The 24,072-nt window shown below is 41.3% G+C and overlaps 1 protein-coding gene across 2 annotated transcripts; it reads left to right on the top strand.

Moving 5' to 3' along the window:
- Positions 1-613: 613 nt before the first annotated feature.
- Positions 614-24,072, top strand: LOC136748615 (dysbindin). 2 transcript variants are annotated; one of them, XM_066702522.1, is made up of 5 exons: positions 614-951; positions 8,750-8,814; positions 20,412-20,561; positions 20,887-21,030; positions 23,010-24,072. In XM_066702522.1, the coding sequence occupies exons 3-5, from the start codon at positions 20,444-20,446 to the stop codon at positions 23,270-23,272; spliced, it is 525 nt and encodes a 174-aa protein (XP_066558619.1). In that variant the 5' UTR covers positions 614-951; positions 8,750-8,814; positions 20,412-20,443; the 3' UTR covers positions 23,273-24,072. The 2 variants fall into 2 exon arrangements, with proteins under 2 accessions (XP_066558619.1, XP_066558618.1); XM_066702521.1 differs by lacking the exon at positions 8,750-8,814 and having other exon boundaries at positions 616-951.

The raw sequence follows: 24,072 nt of genomic DNA, 5'->3' as shown, positions 1-24,072 counted from the left end.
TGCCTAGCTGTTATAACAGGGCCCACTGTTACCCTGTGACAGTGATGTCACTGCTCTTTGGTCTCTAGAGGGTACAAGATCTGCTTTTGGGGAGACTGGCACAGTGGGATTGTCGCTTATGTGGCCTGGCACTGTGGATACTCAGAGTTTTACAGCTGATGAGAAGCAAGTTTAAATGCAGGGAATTTAAAAAAAGTTCCACACCGACACACAACATAGCACACAAACAGCAACTTCACCGACATCTTCAAAGTGAAATCAAAGTGACGACCCAGCAGCTGGATATGAGCTACCCTTTGGATGTTCTTTAACATTCAGAGTTACGTGAGAACCCAAACAGGCGGAAACAAATGTGTGTGAGAGAGAAGACAAGCATTTGGAAAAGGTGAAGCCTGAAAAATGCTTTTATTTCCACTCAATATCATTGATATTCCCTCCATTAAAGCAACCCACAGAGATGTTCCCTGTCGGTTCGCATTTAACTCATAGAACTTGACCCTTGAATGGAACAAGAAACAAAAAGGAAAAAAGGTCTCTGCCCACTTGGTATCTTCCACCCATTATATAAAAGCTGCTTCCACCTCCTCCCCTGCTTCCCCTTGCATCTCCCTGTGTGAGTGTCCACTTGGTACAGGCCACTCTGCTATAATACAGTCCCTGTAGTCTAAGCTACTCAGTACTAAAGGTCCAACAGCGCAAGGGGCATTGAGCTCAGCTGATTGTGGGAATAGTGTGGTCGCACTCTGACTTCACCTAGGGTTCCTAAACCCGCTCACAGGGAGGATGAAGCAAACCACAGCCCACTCTCCCCGCTGCTGACAGACGAACCAGCGAGGACACTTCTCAAACTGCAGTGTGTGACCATCAGCACCTGAGCCGAGCTAAAGAGGCTTCGTCCTGCCAGGATCATGTCCTCATCAGGGTCCACAAGCCACAATAAGAGACTGCCCTGTGAGTAGATGTGTGTGTGTGCATTTTGTGTCGTTTGTCTCAGTTTTCAGGCTTGACAATGACTCAGCTCTGGTGTCTTATTGTCATCCTGTGTGAAACAGTTGGTACTTCTGTTCAAGTTAAGGGCGCAGCATCGGTCTGGGCTGCAGTGTCTGCTTATTAAAATACCATCTGCAAAAGTATGCCAGTAGGACTTGCATGTTTAAGTAGTCTGCTCATCCAGATTAGTTTTCAAAAGGGGGATTAATGAACAGCAGTTATTTTTTTCCCATTTCTTGTTAAATATCCAAAAAGAAGAAAGTGTGTCACAAACGGTCTCTGTGACCAAAAACACAAGTGAAAACTAGATAGCCTACTCATATATTGTGTGTAAAAATCCTACATGTGTATACAATTTGGTAGAACTATTGTTTGTAAGACAGTGATGTAGACAATGGGCCAGATTAAAGCAAAATTTTGACCTACCCACTAACAACAAACTACAAACCCACACATTATAGGGCTTACATTTATTATTAGAGGAAAGATGCATCTTACTAAAATTGATTAGGGAACCTCTCTTTCTCACCTCATGTCCCATGGTGTGGATGGTGGAGGGTGGTCCATTCCTGCCACTAGCCTCATACAGGTTTGAGTTTCTCACACCACACTGCCCACTGTGATTGAGGTAGCAGCTCATGATGGCTAGGCATCGACGTCGCGGGGCACTGTCAATGGAAAATCATACAGAACTGGTTGAACTAAGAGTCTCGCAGAGACAAATGAGCAAGTCATCCAAAGGTAGAGATGGACTCTGGGCTGGTTAATGAGATCAGATCAGATTTATCTTGTGTACCGCTGGCTCACATGTTGGCTACAGCATTAAGACCCTTCAAACACGGGCGGGGAGTGGGTGGAGGGGTGGGGGGGATTTAAATAAATTTTACTGATGTTTGAAAGTCTGTTTTTGACATTCCTGGATCCCCCACAGCCTCTTAAGTACCTAGCCGAAGTAATTGTTTGAATATATTAATTAATTAAAACAATGGGCCCAGGCAACCAACAACCAACTCACTTTGTTTAAACAGATCTATATAAAAAATGACTGACTGTGACCTATGAGGATTTGAACTTTACAGCAGACAAAATGGAAACTGAGGAGGCTGCAGCTCGGAGGTTTCTTAGCTGTTGAAGAAGAGATACAGAGCTTTATTGAAGTTGGCAGTAGATCAGATGACCAAAGTGTTTTTATAGGTGTGGTTATAATGGGAATGTGCATTATTCGTTGGAAAAAAAAAGGTTTTGAAATAAGCATTAATTTTTCTAGATAAATTGGAATTCATTAACGCATAATTTAAAAAAGTGTGTATTTCTTACCTTAATAAATCATAAAACAAAAACACCTCTCGTTCTCATACCCTGGCAGTATAATCTGTATCAGATGATTTTTAATAACTACTCAACCGGAATGCTATTCAGTCAGTTCAAGTTTCTATGGAGGTTCACTAAACTTGCAGCTGGTCTTTAGGTCTGCAGTTCAACTACAGGACAGTCGATTTTTATATCAGTTACAATGACTGTTCGTTCAGTTATTTCACTAATATCCGCTGCAAGTCTTAGCTGTGGAAATCTTCCCTGCAGACCTACACATACACTGGTTGCAGGCATTCAGAAACATTGATATGATCTAATTCTCTAGTTCAGCTTTTATTTCTCATGTTACATGTGTTATTTTAAATAAGAAACAGCACCCACAGAAACCAATCAATCCATCTGTGATTTTACAGGCTATGGTTTGAAATGTAAGTTTTCTAATGTATGCTTAGCAAATAGCCTTGCAGACAATGTTTTGAATGTACAGTGTGTAAGTAACTGTTAAGTACCACATCTGGATAAGACTCTTAGGGCTGGATTAATCAAATTAAAACATTGACCCACCTGCTAATAACAGTCAAACAACAAACCTGTACATCATTACAGCTACATTTATCAATAGAAGAAAGTAGCAATTTATAAATAATGAAGCAGCCACTGAGTACAGCGTTGCAGTTTTGTATTAGAGTTGGGTCAACGTTTTGATTTAATCCCAGTCAGGGATAATGTTCATGCCAGGATCACACGGTGTGAAAAAGTCCTAAACAAGCACTACATATCTCCTAATTGCAGAATTTAATTTAAACGTATAATACAAATCATCATCATCATAATCAAACTCTCGTTAAAATCAAAAGTTCTGTCATGTAGAACAAAAATAGTTAATTCTGAAACCTACACTGAAATCAACTTCGGGAAACAAGTCATGCATTGCATTGGATATTCACCGTCATCTCTTTATAGCAGGACAATACATTTCGCCTCCATGGCTAATGTCAGTGCGTGGTCAATCAGTCCAGATGTGGGAGGTCAGATGGTCCAGATGTTCACAGTGGTGTACGTCTTATGTAAGGACTGTCACAGGGCATCTACAGAAGGAAGAGATGCCACTGACAGGACCTAAAAAAAAGGGCTGCCCACGGCTGGAGTGACACAAGTTGTAAGAGTATATATATATAGATTTATTTTATTGCACTTTTTTTTTTGTAACACAATGAGTGTTTCATTTGTTAAAAATAAAGATGTAATTCTGGCAATGTTTGGAACAATTATCTGAATTTGAAAGAAGCAATAATAATAATAATAATAATAATAATAATAATAATAATAATAATAATAATAATATAAGTAATATTGTAGAAGAAACTTTATACTATTGACTTGCTGTTTTTGTTTGGTATGTGTTGGTAGCTGGTTTGTTTAAGCCACATCAGTTCTCTCCTGTGTGCAATAGGTTATTGCATTGCAGCCTTGCAATTTCAAGTATTAAAAATTAAAATAAGATGGACAGTGCCAGTTTTGCCTGTGGTCCTTGAAGTCTGCAATAAATAAATGCCTGCCAGATTTTCATTTAACGATTCTGTGCTGAACCCTACATGAATGAGTTATAAAGGAGCAATTAAAGGAAGTCCTTGCTGAAGTATGATCAAGAGATGACTACAAACACACATGCTTTTCTAATACTCATACGAATGGGTATAAAAACATCGGTCAGATTTCAGCCTAAGGAGCAGCTCTTTCTTGGCTTTCCTTGAGAAACAGCTTCTAAGATAATTGCAAAACAAAACCTGTCGACTGTGCTTTTCATGCTTCGATTTCCATAAGGTTAATGAGATCAATATCTGCACTTTGCTACCAGTTGTATTCTGGAGAGTATACTGTTTATATTTGGGATTTAAGTGGACCAGCTGTTGCCATTGTTAAAAAAAGCACATTGCTGCAGAAATGATCGGGGTTAAATATACAAGGGTTAAATAAATCCTGATCAAATCTTAAATCTTGGCCTGTATCACACATTGCTGGTTTTCTACCATGCTTTAACAGTTTAAAATCACAAATAATCCTACTAAAACCATAGTAGCTAGTTAATGGTTCAAGGCAAAGGTGGGAGCTGTTTATATTCCAGGGTCCGGCCTTGTGGAAAAAGCAGCCTTTGCACAAAACCCCTGGCTAGTTTGGGTTTATCGCTCCATTTCTAATCCACTCAGGCTAATCCTGTAGTTGACACGGACATGTCAATATCCCAGAGTCCCCTGCCCCCCACACCTTCCCAGACAGATTCTCCCCATCGGGACCCTTCCTGGCAATGTGGAGATTATCCCAAGAGCTCACTGTAATCAGGTTAGGGCTGACATTAGGGGAGATATTAGGGTTAGCGCCTAGAATAGGTTTAGGGAGTGGAGATCCGTGGCTTGTAATTACAGTGCTGGTCAGTCTGATAGAAGTGAGCATTGCACAGGAGTGAAAGCATGCTGGCTGGTATGTCATGCTTCATAATGGACATCAATGGATTGCACTTTATACATAATGACCGCCAGTGGTATCCAGTTACCGGATGTATTTTGAAGTGTGTTGCATTCACCCGTCTTCTTCCCCCACACACGTCCAACACACCTGCTCATAGACACACAGACATGGGCTGAAATCTAGACATGCAGTAGCACAGTAAAGTTAAATCCATATATTCAAACAGTAATGTTAAATACTAGTAGATCTATTTTTTTATTGTATTATTTATTTATGTCCATTGGCAATTGTGTTTATTTAAACTATATATATATATATATATATATATATATATATATAGAGAGAGAGAGAGAGAGAGAGAATGTGTGTGTGTGTGTTGCCATAAAGCATGCTATCTTCCTCCTTTATAGTTTTCACACTTTCAAGCTTGTAACGCAACAATTAAAAGTATTGTGACAGGCTTAAGTAAATATTAACAAGATGCTGGGAATTTAATAACCACTAAATCACTGTAAATAACTTTACTACACAGTAGGATTCAGATTATACAAAGGGCTTCCTCTACAACCCCCAAGCTATAGCCTAAACATTGCTGAAAATAATGCTGTAATGTAGGTATGCTTCATGAATACGCCTTAATTCACACATGGCTCAGGAATTTAAAAACCAGACATTTACCCCTAATTTAAACACAGATTTAGCATGAACAATTATACTGCAAGTGCCTGATAAACAATACAACCATACCAACTGTTATTTTAGCAAATTAAATGTTAAAGATACATATATGCTTAAAAACAAAAACAAAATGTACATACTGGCTGTGTAGATATGGCGGGAAAGCCCTACATACATTACAAGATCTAAAATAAATGTACTTTAATAAACAGCTTCTTGCAGAAATTCAGTCTTAAAAAGAGCTGCAGGGAAGACTTGTCTCTTGGCATTTTGGGGTTGGAAAGTGCAGATCTTATTCTTTGCGATTGTCTCAAGAGCTCGTCTTGGGCAAAGTGGGAACAAAGAAATCCTTCATTATGTGATGGTAGCTGTGTGTAATATCACTATAAGTGATGCTTTAAGCTTATTTTTCCCCAATGTATTTTTAGTGCCTGTGCAGCACGGGGATGGAAAAGGTTTTAAAGGATCTCATGTAATACCTTTAAATACATTTTGATTTTGAGCCAGGCAGCAAAATATATGATGGCTGTGCCATGGAGCCAGATAGATAACTACACACTCTTTCTCTCACCCCCAAGCCTTCTCTCTCTTTTTTCACCAGGATCCCTGTAGCATAATTTATTCTTTATTACCCCCCCACACACACAAGTGTTATGGCACTGTAGTTCAGTCACAATACAGCTGAAGGACATCGGTACTCTGGGAACTGGCAAGGTTATAATTTTCATGGCAGTGGGAGTGAAATGCAAGGATTTCTGCATGGACTGTTTGTCTGTATAGGAAAGTGCACGTCCAAATGATTGTTACCATCTAGAGTAGTCACCTTAACAAAATGAAAATAGAACTGCCCACAATCCCTGAGTTAAGTGGCTTGTATTGCATTAAGCTAGACTTCTGAATTTGACACATTTGCATCCACAAAGAAAGAAAGGAATTAAGACTTTTGACATCCAGGGAAAACAGTGAGATAGTCCACAAAGGGAGCAACAACTGATATTTTAATCACAGAACAAAATATAGCAAAAGGTGAAAATACTGATGGAGACCCATGTGACCACCATGCAAATGTTTCTTCTTGCCTAAGACTTAAATGAAGATGAAGATGTAGCTGGGGGATGAAAGCCATAGCCATCCTTACTGCGAGCGGTTAACGAGGTAATTAAACTGTAGCATAGTCTCTCACTGAATGAGGGGAGGCTAATGGAGTGAGCCCTGTCCACAAATGGTCATTGTTGAGAAGCATACCACTGGTTCCTAATGATGTCATTATAAAAAGGAAAGCTGTTGCAGTGCCCAGCACAAATAGCTCAGTAATTACCCAGACCATTAATAATTCACCATTTTTGAATTTCTGGAGCAGTTCCCAAATGGACTGAAAGAAGAGGAACGCCATAAATAATATGTGGGGGGGTGGGGAACAGAGAGAAAATATTATATGGTAAATTGCTAAGCAAGACACTTATTATGCTCTAGAGGAAACAGAGGTCTGGACTTTGATTGAGCTGTCATACTGATGCAGAACAAAACAGAAACATAGTGTAATAAAATCAGCAGTTGACAAAAGACATCACTATTAATTGGTATCTTCAGTGTAGGAAGTATCTTCTTTGAATTATGTATGTATATGCATGTAAAATCTGCGCTACATCGTTAGCATGGCTAAAATATATTTCAAACGTTTGCTGATCTGCTGCAGCTTTACCAGGCTAGTGTAAGTAGACCGAGACTGCACAAGTGACTGAGTTGTGGACAGACAGGTGAAAAAGTGAGCGGAGATAAAAGTTTATTTTGGCTTTTGTAATAAATTAATGCTTCCTGAGAAGAATAATCCACTCAACACAATTTAGAAGCAGTGTGAACTCAAAGCAAAGGGTCTGGATTGAATTATAAGAAGCACATCAACAGAGAAAGAAATGTCCCATCATATCATTTTCCACACCCTCTATGTTTTGGCATCTGTCAGATATACAGTTAGGTCCATAAATATTTGGACAGTGACACAATTGTCATCATTTTGGCTCTGTACACCACCACAGTGGATTTTAAAGGAAAAAATCACAAGATGTGCTTTAAGTGTAGACTTTAATTTGAGGGTAGTTACATCCAAATTGGGTGAACGATGTAGGAATTACACCATTTTTATATGTGGTTCCCCCCAATTTTAGGGGCTCAAAAGTAATTGGACAAACTAACATAATCATTAATTAAAATGTGAGTTTCAATACTTGGTTGCAAATCCTTTGCAGTCAATGATTGCCTGAAGTCTGGAACCCATAGACATCATCAGATGCTGGGTTTCTTCCCTGGTGATGCCAGGCTTGTACTGCAGCTCTCTTTAGTTCCTGATTATTCTTGTGGTGGCATACAGAGCCAAAATGATGGCAATTGTGTCACTGTCCAAATAATTATGGACCTAACTATGTTTGTAGATATGTATATATATAAATGGTACCAATTATAGTATAAGACCAATTAAATATGTTTTTAATTGTAGAAATGCACACCAAAAATGACCAGTTTGTAATAGAAGTTTGGGTTTTCCTGTGTATTCATGGCAACAGACAAAAAAAGTTAAAAATCTATCTTATCAAACATCCACCGACTGAGAGTGGAGACACTACAGTATTTAATTCCACATAAACCAAAGAGCATGACATCATGTCTCAGCCAAGAACTGCACAGAAACAGCTGCAGAGTTGCACTTCGTCTGCATTCTCGGTGACTTCTCATTATGCTTTAAAAGGGGCAATGAGAACATGAAATTAAGTCACCAAGAATGTCAGCTAAATCACATTGTCATTGATCAGAGACAGATTGCGGGCATCTTCCATCAATTGGATAGTTGTGCTGCTAAAACCCAACGGAGATTGTGGGAATGCTTTGGATGGCTTACTTGAATGCAATAGACTTGTTGACTAGTCCTGTAAATAAAAGGCTGATACTAAAGCTGTTATTGATGATTAGAGAGCATATATGGATGAGGTAACCCATGTATTTCAAAAGTTAATCAAATATCAGAGATTAGTAACTTATTGTGGGGGGCTAAGGTTTATTACTAAGAAGAAGTAGAAGAGGAAATAGAAGAAGAACAACAACAGCAGCAATAATATTAATAATTTTCCCAAAAAAGGAGAAACATAAACTAGACCTTGTTATAGTTAATCTGACTCTAAGTATCAGAGGAATGTCTGCTATTTGCTAAATTTAGTTTTCTCTCTCTCTCTCTCTCTCTCTCTCTCTCTCTCTCTCTCTCTCTCTCTCTCTCTCTCTCTCTCTCTCTCTCTCTCTCTCTCTCTTTAAGGCAAACACCAGATAAGCCAAAAATGTTTGTTAAGTGATACATTCATCAGCTGATTAGTGAGGAAAGTAAGTGAAAAAACATTGTTTTTCAGTTTATTTTACCTAAGGAAAAACTATTTTGTTTTAGTTATAACAATCCTGTAATCTCCATTTGTACTGCATTTACTCAGAACATAACCATGTAAAAAAAAAGGATGTTCGTTTTTAAGTATTTAAAGTCAACAACTGTTTCCTTAGCTTTCCCATCCTCCCATCCTCTCTAAAGGTTTGACATTTCTGCAGCACAATTACACTGTTATTCACCAGAGAATGAAGGCTGGGCTAAAAATAAATGCTAGACTTTATTTTCCTAGTCATTCAGGAACTCATCCCATAGTTCCACCTCGATCAGACTGACTTCATAACCACTGAAGCGAGGTCTAACGAAGGTCAGGATAGAACGGTGGAGACAATCTAAGAGTTTCACAAACTTAACAACTCCTTTGCTTGGTAGACGAAGCCTCTTGTTATGTAAATGGTGAAGCGAGCACACAGTCAGAGATTTCACAGTTTCTGCCCATTTATGCAGTGTGCAAAGTTACACAGAATGCACTTTAAAAGCAGACTTGACCTTCAGCTTCGGTGGAGCCGAGCAGGAATGAATCACAAGCAGTCATGTGCTTTTACCATCATCGACTCCCCAGATACTGGCAGGAGCTCTCACAGCCCTCCCAGTCCCAGGGATAACACAAATTCACATTGCTGCTTTGTTTGAAAAACTTTGTAAGATAGTATCAGACCTTCATGTAACCTAGATCTGCTTCATCATGTAACTACTATTTTATTCCACTTATATAATACATGCCTCTTTCCCTCGGCTCATAACCTGTCACATGTATTTAAGCGTGTTTAACAATACAACGCTGTCAAAACTATTTTGCGAAATTCGGATTCCAACAGCCATCACTGATCATGATTATGTTTTTTGTTAAGCTAATTTTAGAGTTTTATTCCATCAACAATCATGAGATTTAAGTTCTTTGGTTACAGGTTGAAATCTCTAGGGTGTTTTTGTTTATCTTGCAGTTGACTAGATTTCTGCTCTTCAATCATTTTGGGGTTATTTTCCTGGAAAGTGAAGATACGTTCAGGCAGAACGTGTATAATAACATCCTCGCTTTTCATGGGTGGCTCCTAAAATGAGTCAGCCCCAGTCTGTAGATTGAAAAAGAGAAAAAAACCAAAGTGTGACTTCACCAGTCAAAGAGCCTCTGTGCTGAGGGGGGAAAAACACAGAGCTGTCTCCATTGTGCACCGTGTGGATGGCATAAAGAGCTTCTCAGCCAGCTTCCTGTCCACAGAGTGCAGCAAACCAAGCCTCGCACCCCATGACCCCTGGTTTTGTCCCCCTTTGAAAAGGGTTTCACTTTCTCAGTCATGTAGAGAATTCTGTTTGTCTTTGTAAGAAGAGGCCTCTCGTATGTGCCTGCCAACCCCATCCTCTTCCTTCTGGACCTGTGCCCTAATACCACCTCTCTCTCAGTTGTCACAAAAAAATTTAAATGTACAGCTTTGTCATGCCTGATTTAGTCAAGGTTAAACTTGTTAATTACTGCCGCTTTACTCTTTCTTTCTTACTTCCTTCCTCCCTTTCTTTCTTCACATAACTCCCATGCCAGTTATGCCACGAGTTTTGGCTCTGTACGCCACCACAATTTTTTTTTTTTAAGTGCAGGCTGGATGCCAACCGTTGATCTGATTGGTAATGGTAGCGTTTAATGGTACTTTGCTTCATTTGCCTTGCCTTCCTTCTTCCATCTCCAAATGTCGTTAGTTTGACGATTACTGTGCACATGCAGATCAATCAATCGCACAGAGAGATGGGAAGAGCTAAGGGCAGATATCTGACAGGGAGGGTTAAGGACCTCATTACGTTTCCCATTTGGCTGTCTGGATGCAGTGGTAGGAAGGCTGAGAAAGTGATTGTGTAGCACAGTGTAATGAAGCTCCCGGCACTGTGGTCTCCACATTCATTGCCATCCTCTGTCCAGGGGTCAGAGAGGTCAGATCCACAAGGTCCAGGTCTGAGAGAAGATAGACGACAATGTTCTGAAAATCAATTTCACCATATACTGTCCTGGATCGATCCATATAATGGGACAGACAACATTCGAGAATTCCCTTCCCCTATTTCATGTATTTCCTGATGGAGTCTAGAAAAAATGAATAAAAAGAATAACTGCACACTCAGGTATTTAGGCATTTTTTAAAGTGTGTCTTCATCATCCAGTGAAATAGGTAAATATTTCATTTTTCTTATGAATTATGAATTAAAAATTGGATCAGAAACTTTATTCTGTAGGTGAATCTAGGTTATAACCATTAACGATTGCTCTACCCATTTAAGAGCTTGTAACTGCGTTATTTGAATTACAAAATTAGGAAATATAATGTTGTTTTTAGTTGTAGTTTTCTTTTTCTTTTTCTTCTAATGCATTCAAAGCAATTGGAGCCAATCCTGAGTTTATCTGCCACTTTAAGGGTTGTGTAACTCCATCTCTCCGACTGACTGGTAACTGTGTTTAGTTACATAAGGCAGTGAAAGAGACGTTGCCTGCTCGGCACTGTTGACGCTGCCAGCGCTGACGATTCACTCCATCCCTCCTAATGAACTCTGAGAGCAGCAACTATACCTAAGGGATAAAATAAAAAAATAAAATAAAAGCAATCGTGTTCCATTTAATTTAGCTTTTTATTATTATTACCCTCAGGGGCTTCTGTGCAAAATTCCAACCATCCAAATTTTAGAAAAAAAAAAGTAATAAAATTAAACGTAAAGAAGTATGTCCCGAAATGGGTGGTGATTTTGACAGGTAACATTTAATCGCTTGCCTTAATTGTGTACGATTTATACCTTTGCAGTAACGCACTTATACACCGATCAGCCATAACATTATGACCACTGACAGGTGAAGTGAATAATCTTGTTATCATGGCACCTGTCAGTGGGTGGGATATATTAGGCAGCAAATGAACATTTTGTCCTCAAAGTTGATGTGTTAGAAGCAGGAAAAATGTAATCTGAGAATAATCTTGTTTTTCTCATTTCTTTGAGATGGGAATTGTCCCTTTATCTCCAAAAGTTACATAAACGTGAAATGAAAATAAAAAATATATATAAACAAAATACTAAAACCAATCTTTATTTCCTAATAATATTGACCACAGACACAACCTTAAAGTTAACAAGACCTCTGAAAGAGTCAATTTTCCTTTTAGAGGCAGCCACTCTTGACATGAAGCATTTTACAGAAACGTTACAGGGGGGGATGCAGGCTTACTTTGTACAGTATCTTGAGGCAGTCTCTGCCAGAACGCTTATCTGAAATTACTTTGAAGCTCAGCAGTGCTACACATCACAGAAAGGCTTTGTAAAATATGTCCTTGCCATGCAGAGCTCCGTGATAGCAGACGGTGATCCGGGGAGAGCCCTATTCCTGATGAAACGTGAGAGGATTTCTCTTGATCCCCTGATGTTCCTCATAGGCCTAATCTAAAGTCCTCAGTGAAGGCTAAAGAGGCACATGTTAATGCCCGAAGCTGTAAAATGCGTTCATTATATTCTAAGAGCACAAATGCATTTACACTCTCGGGTTCTTCCTTTGTGTAGAGGAAACCTGCTCCTGATTTGAAGTAGCTCCTCGTGGTCAGCAGTGGCAGTTTTTGAAGTCATTAACTTGAGTCAATCTCTCTACTAGACAACACTATAATTGGGTGCAATATGAAAATATTTTTAATAACAAAAACTTAATTTCACAGTGTATTTCATGTGGATGTTTTTGAACCACAGCCAACTTAGTGCACCTCAGTGCAGTGCAGGATCTGAATTTACATAAGCTGTACTACCATCAACTGGGGCTTCCCAGGCAGTCAGTGTCTGCACGGAGGCCTGATGTGATTGGAAGGTGCTAAGTTCCCAGCCTCGCATGTTTGTCCCTGCAGAGGCTTTTTGAGTGGGATTTAAGCTGGTTTGACAAGGCTTGCTCGAGCTGCTTAAAATAGACACGTTGAAGAAGTACTGAAACACCTCCTTGTAAGGTATGACTCCTAGGGACCTGGACATTAACCATGTAGTCGCCAAGTTAAATAAAATAAAATAAAATAAATCTCTGTAACACTTGTGTGTGTATTTAATTTTTCTTTGTCTCTCTTTTCTAGTTGATACCATGGGTAAAAACTATATTTCCATACTGTCCAGCAGTGCAACAGCATTTATTAAATAACATCCAGTTAGTTCAAATTTAGAGTCACTGTCACTTGGTCAATATCACTTAGTCGGGCAGCGTAAATCTTCTGAATTTCTTTCTTATCTCTCGGGTCCTGTGCGATCTATATTGATTGTACCTTGTATTCGGTCATAGATGTAGACCAACTAATAATTTCACGTTCTTCATTTACTACTGCGTCTACAGAGCTGAATGGAGATGGTTGTGTTACCTCAACGTGATCACAATACACTACACAGTCAGATCATCTTAACTTTATTTCTAATTTAGAGGGGTTTTAAAAGCCTGAAAAAAAAAGTCTTAGCTGAAGCTCTCCCTGGAGATTACTAATCTTATTTAAATCTGGAGCTGCCCTATCCTGACCATCTCAATATGCTTGTCCAAACAGGAGAAGCAAACACATGATAATAACTAAAATAGATCTTTAATTGAAGTGTATTCTTATTATTTTAAATACTATTGAAAATATACACCGATCAGCCATAACATTATGACCATCTGCCTAATATTGTGCAGGTCCACCTTTTGCTGCCAAAACAGCCCTGACCCGTCGAGGCATGGACTCCACTAGACCTCTGAAGGTGTGCTGTGGTATCTGGCACCAAGACGTTAGCAGCAGATCCTTTAAGTCCTGTAAGTTGCGAGGTGGGGCCTCCATGGATCGGACTTGTTTGTCCAGCACATCCCACAGATGCTCGATTGGATTGAGATCTGGGGAATTTGGAGGCCAAGTCAACACCTTGAACTCGTGATTCATCAGACCAGGCCACCTTCTTCCATTGCTCTGTGGTCCAGTTCTGATGCTCACGTGCCCATTGTAGGCGCTTTCGGCAGTGGACAGGGGTCAGCATGGGCACCCTGACTGGTCTGCGGCTACGCAGCCCCATACGCAACAAACTGCGATGCACTGTGTGTTCTGACACCTTTCTATCAGAACCAGCATTAACTTTTTCAGCAATTTGAGCTACAGTAGCTCGTCTGTTGGATCGGACCACACGGGTCAGCCTTCGTTCCCCACGTGCATCAATGAGCCTTGGCCGCCCATGACCCTGTCGCCGGTTCACCGCTTTTCCTTCCTTGGACCACTTTTGATAGGTACTGACCACTGCAGACCGGGAGCTGCAGACTCTGACCCAGTCGTCTAGCTATCACAATTTGGCCCTTGTCAAAGTCGCTCAGATCCTCACGCTTGCCCATTTTTCCTGCTTCTAACACATGAACTTTGAGGACAAAATGTTCACTTGCTGCCTAATATATCCCACCCACTGACAGGTGCCATGATAATGAGATTGTCAGTGTTATTCACTTCACCTGTCAGTGGTCATAATGTTATGGCTGATCGGTGTATTTGTATTAATACTGTAAAACAAATTGAAAATATGCCAATGTTTTTGGAAAGACCAACTGGTTATTCTGGATGTATATATTTTACAACAGCACTGGTAAATTGTGCACTGATTTATACCTTTGCAGCAGCACACTTATACACTCACCTAAAGGATTATTAGGAACACCTGTTCAATTTCTTATTAATGCAATTATCTAACCAACCAATCACATGGCAGTTGCTTCAATGCATTTAGCGGTGTGGTCCTGGTCAAGACAATCTCCTGAACTCCAAACTGAATGTCTGAATGGGAAAGAAAGGTGATGTAAGCAATTTTGAGCGTGGCATGGTTGTTGGTGCCAGACGGGCCGGTCTGAGTATTTCACAATCTGCTCAGTTACTGGGATTTTCACGCACAACCATTTCTAGGGTTTACAAAGAATGGTGTGAAAAGGGAAAAACATCCAGTATGCGGCAGTCCTGTGGGCGAAAATGCCTTGTTGATGCTAGAGGTCAGAGGAGAATGGGCCGACTGATTCAAGCTGATAGAAGAGCAACTTTGACTGAAATAACCACTCGTTACAACCGAGGTATGCAGCAAAGCATTTGTGAAGCCACAACACGTACAACCTTGAGGCAGATGGGCTACAACAGCAGAAGACCCCACCGGGTACCACTCATCTCCACTACAAATAGGAAAAAGAGGCTACAATTTGCACAAGCTCACCAAAATTTGACAGTTGAAGACTGGAAAAATGTTGCCTGGTCTGATGAGTCTCGATTTCTGTTGAGACATTCAGATGGTAGAGTCAGAATTTGGCGTAAACAGAATGAGAACATGGATCCATCATGCCTTGTTACCACTGTGCAGGCTGGTGGTGGTGGTGTAATGGTGTGGGGGATGTTTTCTTGGCACACTTTAGGCCCCTTAGTGCCAATTGGGCATCGTTTAAATGCCACGGCCTACCTGAGCATTGTTTCTGACCATGTCCATCCCTTTATGACCACCATGTACCCATCCTCTGATGGCTACTTCCAGCAGGATAATGCACCATGTCACAAAGGTCGAATCATTTCAAATTGACAATGACAATGAGTTCACTGTACTAAACTGGCCCCCACAGTCACCAGATCTCAACCCAATAGAGCCTCTTTGGGATGTGTTGGAACGGGAGCTTCGTGCCCTGGATGTGCATCCCACAAATCTCCATCAACTGCAAGATGCTATCCTATCAATATGGGCCAACATTTCTAAAGAATCCTTTCAGCACCTTGTTGAATCAATGCCACGTAGAATTAAGGCAGTTCTGAAGGCGAAAGGGGGTCAAACACAGTATTAGTATGGTGTTCCTAATAATCCTTTAGGTGAGTGTATATTATTAAATCAAAACCGGCAGTCTGGATTGTTGGTATCCATCTAACATTGTCAACTCTTTTAAATTACACTAATCATTTAATTTTGTTCCCAGAGATTGCTCAGCCTACTGCAAACATTGTTACACTACCGCCATGGCAGCTTCCTTACGCCGCAGCGAGACACTGGGACTATACTTCATTCACTTGAGGATCCATCCGCTCTTTCGGCAAACAGTTTATGCTACAACAATTACAAAACTATAAATGGGCATCAGGCAACTTGAGTTTCACTCCTAAGGAATTATGCTGAGAAGTATTTGTTCTAGAGGCTTTCAGCCAGAACTGTAGAGTCTTGCATGAAGATACATATTTCTCTGTGTGCACAGGCTTTCCACACATTGGCAGCTGACTCACACAGTGCCAGGCTGAATTGTTCTGATTGGTCAAGACCTCCCATGAAGACCAGCAAGAAGCTGACAATGGGAGGTGAACCTTCACTGTCTCCTTCATAGCTGGGTAAACTGACACTAATTTCTTTCGATGACTGAGATCAAGCTGCCTTCTCCCCCTTCTCCTTCAGCACAGCCAGACATAATTTAAAGAGCTTTCCTTTCCCTACCCGGGGCCTTTAGAGTTCATTAAAATAATGCGTGGGCTATAAAACAAGCCCAGTGAATCCATAACAACTACGCCCTCTCTCCTGCACATTGTGTACCAAATGTGCTTCATGGGAAAATGCCCTAATTTGGCCATTCATCACAAACATTCTACCGAAATGAAACAGCACAGAATATGGCAAAGAAGGGAGTGTTTTAGTGATTAATTGCAAGTTCCTCAGAGCCGAGTCCCTCTCACATTGTATACCGACAAGGAGTCCTTTCTCTGCTGTCGAATCCTGCTTGTCAGAGCAGCACACTGGGTTAAATCATTAGTCTAATTTGCCTCCTGAATGGAAAGGGTTTCTGTTGGACTAAACAGCAGGCACACTGAAAATAACAAGGCATTAAAAAAAAACAAAAAAACATTGTACAGATTGTAATTTTTAAGTTTTCAGCTGATTGTAGTGTCCTAAATTGATCTTGTTTGTGGTCACAGTATTGTAAAGTGTTGTGCAAAACCTTCATATTCACTCATTTCCTTCAGGCAAATTATTGGAATCAAATACAACACTTAGAAAGACACACACCTCCGCAGAGCTTCCTTGGGGTGGGAAGTGTAACTTTGATGTTTCTTTCTGAAGAAGATAATCAGCCTGGTCGTATAACACTGCAACCCTTAACTAAAAGAAACTGAAACTGAATTAGCTGGAGGGCATCTCGGGCAGGATTGGACACGATCTGTTAAGTGACCTGTCCTCTGAGGATTTGCTCTGTCTGTGTCTGACGGCTGTTTGGCATGTGAAGGGGTGGCTTAGGGTCATGTCTCTGATTTGGGGCAGAACAAATCCCATAACGGCAGCTCAGAGGGTTGCTTGGGTGCACGAGCTGCCACTGAGCATCCAGGAGTTCACAATCGATCAGTGGAGCAACGGTGTCGCAGCTCGGATAATTCACACGCTGGGCCAAAACTTAACAGAGGGAAATGGTTGACCTCAACAACATGTTGCACATTATTATATACTTTGCTTGGCATTTTGATGCTCATTTGTAAATGTTTTTTTAAAACAGCTGTTATATTTGAAGCCTGTGGGTTGAAATCTGTTAAAAATTATACAAGTGATGAGGGACCAAATTGGTTGTGATACCATTAAGTGAGGTGTGGCTCTGCATCCCAGGGCTAGTGTGGTTTGGCATATAGTGAATTCAATGCAACATTTCAAAAGAAAGCTGATCCCTGACAGTCTGCACTTCACAGTGTCTGTGCCAAGCCAGAAATACAAGCTTCCCACAGTCAATTACCAAACAATACAGTGGGGTTATAATATAGCTGATACTGTAGGATTTCTGATTACACCTGGGCTTCTGGAATGTTACAGAGCCCCTATATAAATGTGTGGCCCCAATTTAGTAGTAAGCATTTTTACATTTTTTACCATTAATTAAACCATGTCCAAGAATTTGAAGTCATAATAATCATTTGCAATTTAATAAATGTTGTGCACAAATTAAAAAGTACATGCACACAAAATAGTACACCATCCTGAAATGAATAAACCATGCCCGGATATAGATTTTTATTTAATTTGTTTTCTCCTATGTTATGTCTAGTAGACTTCTATAGGAATGTGGCTCCGTTTTACAAAAAGAGAAATAAACATAAATTCTCCTCACAGTGCTTTATTAGATCCTAAAATGCATCTTTGTGTTCTCATTTTACGATTTTAAATACAATAAAACATGTAAAATGTCAAACTAGTCTGACAGCAAATAAATTGAAGGGAAGATCCACTGAAATCAATTCTGTACAGTAAAAAGGCATGATTTGTTATTACAATAAAAGGAGGGTAACACCCATAGTTGTTGAAAGCCAAAAGTGATACAATCTGTCTGCCTGCTGTTCAAGTTTTTCTTAATTTCTTTGAGTGACCGCAGCAGATGCGGAGGGGAAAAAAAGAAGCCGTGACTTAATTAATTAACGAGTTGTTTAGGCTACAGTCTCAATATGTGGGGAATGTAGGAATGCAGTTCGCACAGAGGGCCTCTCCAAACACACTACAGTTACCAGCTCTCTCCCTCTCTTCATTAAGGGTCTATGTCTGTGTGAAACAGCTGTGACAGAGGGGGTAAAATCAGAACAACTGGCGAAGTTTGTTCCATCTCACAGCACTGTGTTGAGTCAGTGTTCAGTTCTCTCTGCCGGCACGGTGCTTAAGCCCAGTGCCGAATGCTATTGAAAATGTAATAGAGTTACACAATGGCTGCTGAGATAACAGGTGCCCATTAAGAGACATCACAGCCTCTCAGCTCACTGAGAGAGGCGCACGCTACGCGGGGTCTGTCTCGGCCTCTCTGCCCTATCAGCAGGAGCGGAGATGTTGATGAATGTGCTGATGCCACTGGATGTCATCTGTTTGCGATTGTCAAAAACAAGATCAATTTGACCATTGAACTGATAGGTTGACCTTAAAAAAGCAAAGGCAAGCAAAAAACTGCACAGGGAGGGACCCTTAAAACATCACGTTAGCCAAAGATGAATGAGCTTCCTTGTAGCTTCCAGTGTGCTCGTGGACCAGAAAAATAAATAAAATAAAATAAAAGTTTCTGTAAAGCTGAAGGTATCAATATGATAGAATGCCACTATACAGCTCACAATAATGCACAAGACGGGGCAAAGATTAAAAAAGAATATGTGGCAAACCCTTTAGTGCACAAGTTTTTTAAGTCTAGTTTATAACACAGAGACTGGGAAACTGGAGTCTAATCAGGGCTCTTCTGATGACTGTTTAAACCATCATCATCAACCTGCAAGAATGTGGGACAGCAAGGAGAGGGGTGGGAATATGCTGTTCTGTTCACCAGTCCCTTCATCCCTCCATCACACACACACACACACACACACACACACACACACACACACACACATACACATTCCCTGAAGCTCCTTGAGGGATTTCCACATTGATTTCCTGTCCAGGAGCTGGTGTGATTACACGCGGTCCCAGAACTGCGCTGACAGCACTAGTCAGAAAATCAAAGCGGCTCAGGTTTTGAGCCCTTTTGATCGACTTCTGCATTCTGCTCTTTACAGAAGACTCTTCTGCTTTTAATTCTTGGATCTGGGGCTGATTTTGAAGCTTATGGGAAGATGTTTGCAACAGACAGAATGGGCCTCGACAGTTAGCCACGGCACATTCGTCAAGTTTTCTTTTTTTATTTCTAAATCCTTTACTTCAATGCCCCCTGCAGGCCCCGAGCCATAATGCCATAATTTTCAGACTCGTCGATCTCATAGTTTTCATGTTCTGCTCTTTTTCATGGCTCTTGACCTGCTCAGTTATTTATTATTATTATTATTATTATTATTATTATTATTATTATTATTATTATTATTATTATTATTATCTGAATTGTTGGAGATCTTTTGTAAGGACAGCGAGCCGTTACTAGGCAGAAAAGTGCAGAAAGACATGTTCTAAACCCCAGAGGCGGTGAGGGCATTGCGAATGATTCATGTACCTACCTGTCAAGAAATATCCAATCTCTTGCCATTTGATCTTTCCAAAAGGGCAGAGGCCCACAGAAAAAGAAAAAGTATCAAACTCAAAAATAATATGCTTTGTTTGAGACCAGTAGTTTTTTAAATATTAGACAGGGGGGTCCCAGCAATTTAAAATAACCCTTCTATTGAGAGCAAACCTTTTATCTGAAATCCTATCTTCTCCAAGCTGGTTCAAGTAGAGGTAATTTTGTTTTTTGGGAGGGGCTGCCAACATTGAAGTGTGTAATATGAAATAACATGCTAGTACCCGGGCAATTGGACTGCCACGTCTGGTTAGCACTGAAGACTGGCTTTTGCTTCACTCCCTCTGACCAGACACTTATTGAAGACCAAGCAGGCAAGCACACTATAACTACAAGAAAGACTAGTATTAGAGATATTTCTGCAAACATAGTGTCAATGATTTTATAAAGGTCTAGGGAAATGAAGAGGCAATTAAAAGTACTCCACAGGGGGAAAAATTGTGAGCAAAACTTGACCAATCCATTGTCGGTGAAATATAAGAGTTTTTTTAAAGAGAGCTGTGTGTGTCTGACTGGCCTGTTGTCGTTCACCAGCGGAGACTGAGCATGCCCAGAGGGTGCTGGAGATGGACGCTGCTCAGCAGATGAAGCTGAGGGAGAGGCAGCGCTTCTTCGAGGAGGTCTTCCAGCATGACGTCGATGTCTTCCTCTCCACCGCACACCTGCAGATTGAACACAAGAGGCGTGAGTCAACAGTCCAGAACATTCCCCAAATATGCCAGATCCTTCACACCGAAGTCCAAATATCGGAACACACTGAAGTCCTTACTCTAGTTAATGGGAAAGTTGTGATAAAACATAATTAAGGTGTTTAATGCATCCAGCTTCTTCTCATTGTCCATTTGAAGTTACCCATGAATCTCCCAGAAACTGTAGGCCTCCAGGACTAGAGTTTCAGACCCCTGAGTAAGATTAATCCCAATTATACTGATGCAGTCTTTGACATTTAGCAGCAGAGAGATTGAGAATTGATTTGAAGCTTTTTCTTTCTCCCTCCCACCCCCAATAGCACCCATCGGCAGCATCTCGTCCATGGAGGTGAACGTGGATATGCTGGAGCAGATGGACCTGATGGACATCTCTGATCAGGAGGCCTTAGACGTCTTCCTGAACTCTGGAGCTGATGAGGGTGTCATTGCTTCGCCTTTGCCAGGTAGGAGAAATAACAGAATCCCTCCGTCCGTGCCAAAAAAACAACAACTTTCAGACAAACTACACTGCTCAAAAAAATTAAGGGAACACGTAATCATCACAGTATAACACCAAGTCAATTGAACTTCAGGGATATCAATCTGTCCAGTTAGGAAGCCTAAGCGATTGTGAATCAATGTCACCTGTTTTTGTGCAAATGAAAGTGACAACAGGTGCACTGGAGAGGCAACAGCAAGACAACCCCCAAAAAGGGAATGGTTTTGCAGGTGGTGGCCACAGACAATTGCTCTCTCCTTATCCTTCCTGACTGATTCTTCTCTAGTTTTGAGTTTTGCTAGTGTCCTTGTCACTACTGGTAGCATGAGGCGGTACCTGCAGCCCATTCAGGTTGCACAGGTAGTTCAGCTCCTCCAGGATGGCACATCCATACGTGCCGTTGCAAGAAGGTTTACTGTGTCTCCCAGTACAGTCTCAAGAGCATGGAGGAGATACCAAGAGACGGGCCATTACACGAGGAGAGATGGACAGGGCCGTAGAAGAGCATCAACCCAGCAGCAGGACTGGTATCTGCTCCTTTGTGCGAGGAGGAACCTCCAGCGGGCTACTGGTGTGCATGTTTCTGACCAAACTGTCAGAAACAGACTCCATGAGGGTGGCATGAGGGCCCGACGTCCTCTAATGGGACCTGTGCTCACAGCCCAGCACCGTGCAGCTCGATTGGCATTCGCCAGAGAACACCAGAATTGGCAGGTCCGCCACTGGCACCCTGTTCTCTTCACAGATGAGAGCAGGTTCACACTGAGCACATGTGACAGGTGAACATTATGCTGCCTGCAACATCATCCAGCATGACCGGTTTGGTGGTGGGTCAGTGATGGTCTGGGGAGGCATATCGTTGGAGGGTCGCACAGACCTCCACGTGCTAGCCAATGGTACCCCGACTGCTGTTAGGTACTGGGATGAAATCCTCAGACCCATTGTCAGACCTTATGCTGGTGTAGTGGGCCCTGGGTTCCTCCTGGTGCAGGACAATGCCCGGCCTCATGTGGCCAGAGTGTGTAGGCAGTTCCTGGATGACGAAGGTATTGATGCCATTGACTGGCCCTCACGTTCCCAAGACCTGAATCCAATTGAGAATGTATCGGTGCATCCACCGCTGCCAAGCAGTGCCACAGATTGTCCAGGAGCTCACTGATGCCCTGATCCAGGTCTGGGAGGAGATCCCCCAGGACACCAACTGCCGTCTCATCAGGAGCATGCCCAGACGTTGTCGGGAGTGCATACAGGCACGTAGGGGCCATACACATTACTGAGTCACATTATGAGTTGCCGTGATGAAATTCACGCAAGTTGGAACAGCCTGTGATTTCAATTGTTTACTTTGATTTTCAGTGTGACTTTGAATCCAGCCCTCAATCGGTTGGTGATTTTGGTTTCCATTGACTGTTGTTACGTCATTTTGTTCTCAACGAATTACACAATGTATATTTCGTATTTTGTATATTTGAATTCATCCCTGTCAACCAATTATGGCCAGTGCACCTCTCAGTAGGAAATCACACGTCTCCTACATACTGTTTGAAGTGATCTGGCAGTTTCTTAACTGAGCCCTCAACTGATTCAACAAAGTAACTGAGAGGCAAATTAGAAGTTTATCAGAAAACCACAGGGATTTTGCTTTTAAAAACTTGGCTTGTTATTGGTTTGATGTGCTTATATTCTGGTGTGGGGAGTTTATTCTGTTATTCACTGATGTGCACAAAGACTTTCGATGAGACTTGAAACACAGATACATGTGTGCATAAGGCCTGGGGAGGCTCCTGCTGATGGTATCGGAGGAGATTATCAGCATTATGTTCTTAAGCCTTTTCAAGGAGTTGCCTGCAGCACAGACGCTTCAGTGACTCGGCACAAAAACGAAGCTACGGTAAGGCTCCAAAACAGCTGATGCATTGTTGTCTTTGTTGTCTTGGTTGACAGATGATGATGATGAGGAGGAAGAGGACGAGGTCTACAAAGATGAGATCACGCTTCAGGTCCCCAAAGGCAGGGAGTTGAAGTCGCGCATATCCTCCACCTCCTCAGCCTCAACTGACCCCTACAGCCTGGACACCAGCGAGGAAGGGGCAGAGACCCCCGTCGTCCAATCAGATGACGAGGAGGTCCACGCTGACACCGAACTGCTGACGGCCACGCCCCCGAATAAAGATGAAGAGGAAGATCAGTCCACCCACACGTCATAGCGGGTCCCCTTCGCCCAATCACCTCTTTCCACCTGTGGTACAGTGGGGTCACGACGGACAGACTTTCTCCACAGGACAAAGATACAGTAACGCATCCCTCAGAAGGAGCAACAGTCGGTCACTTGCTATGACTGGCCTTATTTTTTCCTTTTAGAAGTCTGGCTACTCTACCGTCATGTTACTAAACTTTTTCATTCACATTTTTTCAAACTAAAATGCAAAGTTTAGCTTTTTTGCTTTTCAAGTATGTATTTGGAAACTGTGAGAAACAAAACACAAACATTCCTCTATGCAATTCTAAGCCATGGCCTGGTGCCATGAATTTAAAAAGACTAAGAACACATTTGCGATATTCATTTGGATCACTGATTGTGGACACTAATTATATATAGAAACAATGCTTTTGTATTTTGTTTGGAGCATGTAATACATAGAAAAGGTCCTCATACAAAACACAGACCAGAAACCTTTCACTGATTTCAAAAGCTTAATTTCTTTCTTGACAAATCATTCCTTAGTTCCCAGGCCATTCAACATTAAAGAGCAAACAGGCACCCCAGTCACCCAAGTTCAGATTATTGATAAAAGCACATATGAAAGCTAAGGTATATGAAGCAGCCTTTTTTCTTTTGGAGGCAGTCTTTGCATTTGAATGGACACTAATACCACATTTTGTGGCATACCGTGAGTCTGCGATATTTGTACAAATGCTGAAAAAGGATGACTCATTTCCACAATTGTTCTACATTTGAAGACAGCATGCTGAAGCACTGTGAATAATAAATGTAGATTGTTTCAAA

Source organism: Amia ocellicauda, chromosome 4 (assembly GCF_036373705.1).
Source record: "Amia ocellicauda isolate fAmiCal2 chromosome 4, fAmiCal2.hap1, whole genome shotgun sequence".
Lineage (NCBI taxonomy): Eukaryota > Metazoa > Chordata > Actinopteri > Amiiformes > Amiidae > Amia > Amia ocellicauda.
Note: the sequence above shows the minus strand (reverse complement) of the source record. Positions and strands in the feature narration are given on the sequence as shown.

Coding starts and splice junctions, on each gene's coding strand:
- LOC136748615 (XM_066702521.1), top strand. CDS start 909: ATGTCCTCATCAGGGTCCACAAGCCACAATAAGAGACTGCCCT. Junction 952..20,411: donor CCACAATAAGAGACTGCCCT/GTGAGTAGATGT, acceptor GTCGTTCACCAG/CGGAGACTGAGCATGCCCAG. Junction 21,031..23,009: donor CATTGCTTCGCCTTTGCCAG/GTAGGAGAAATA, acceptor CTTGGTTGACAG/ATGATGATGATGAGGAGGAA.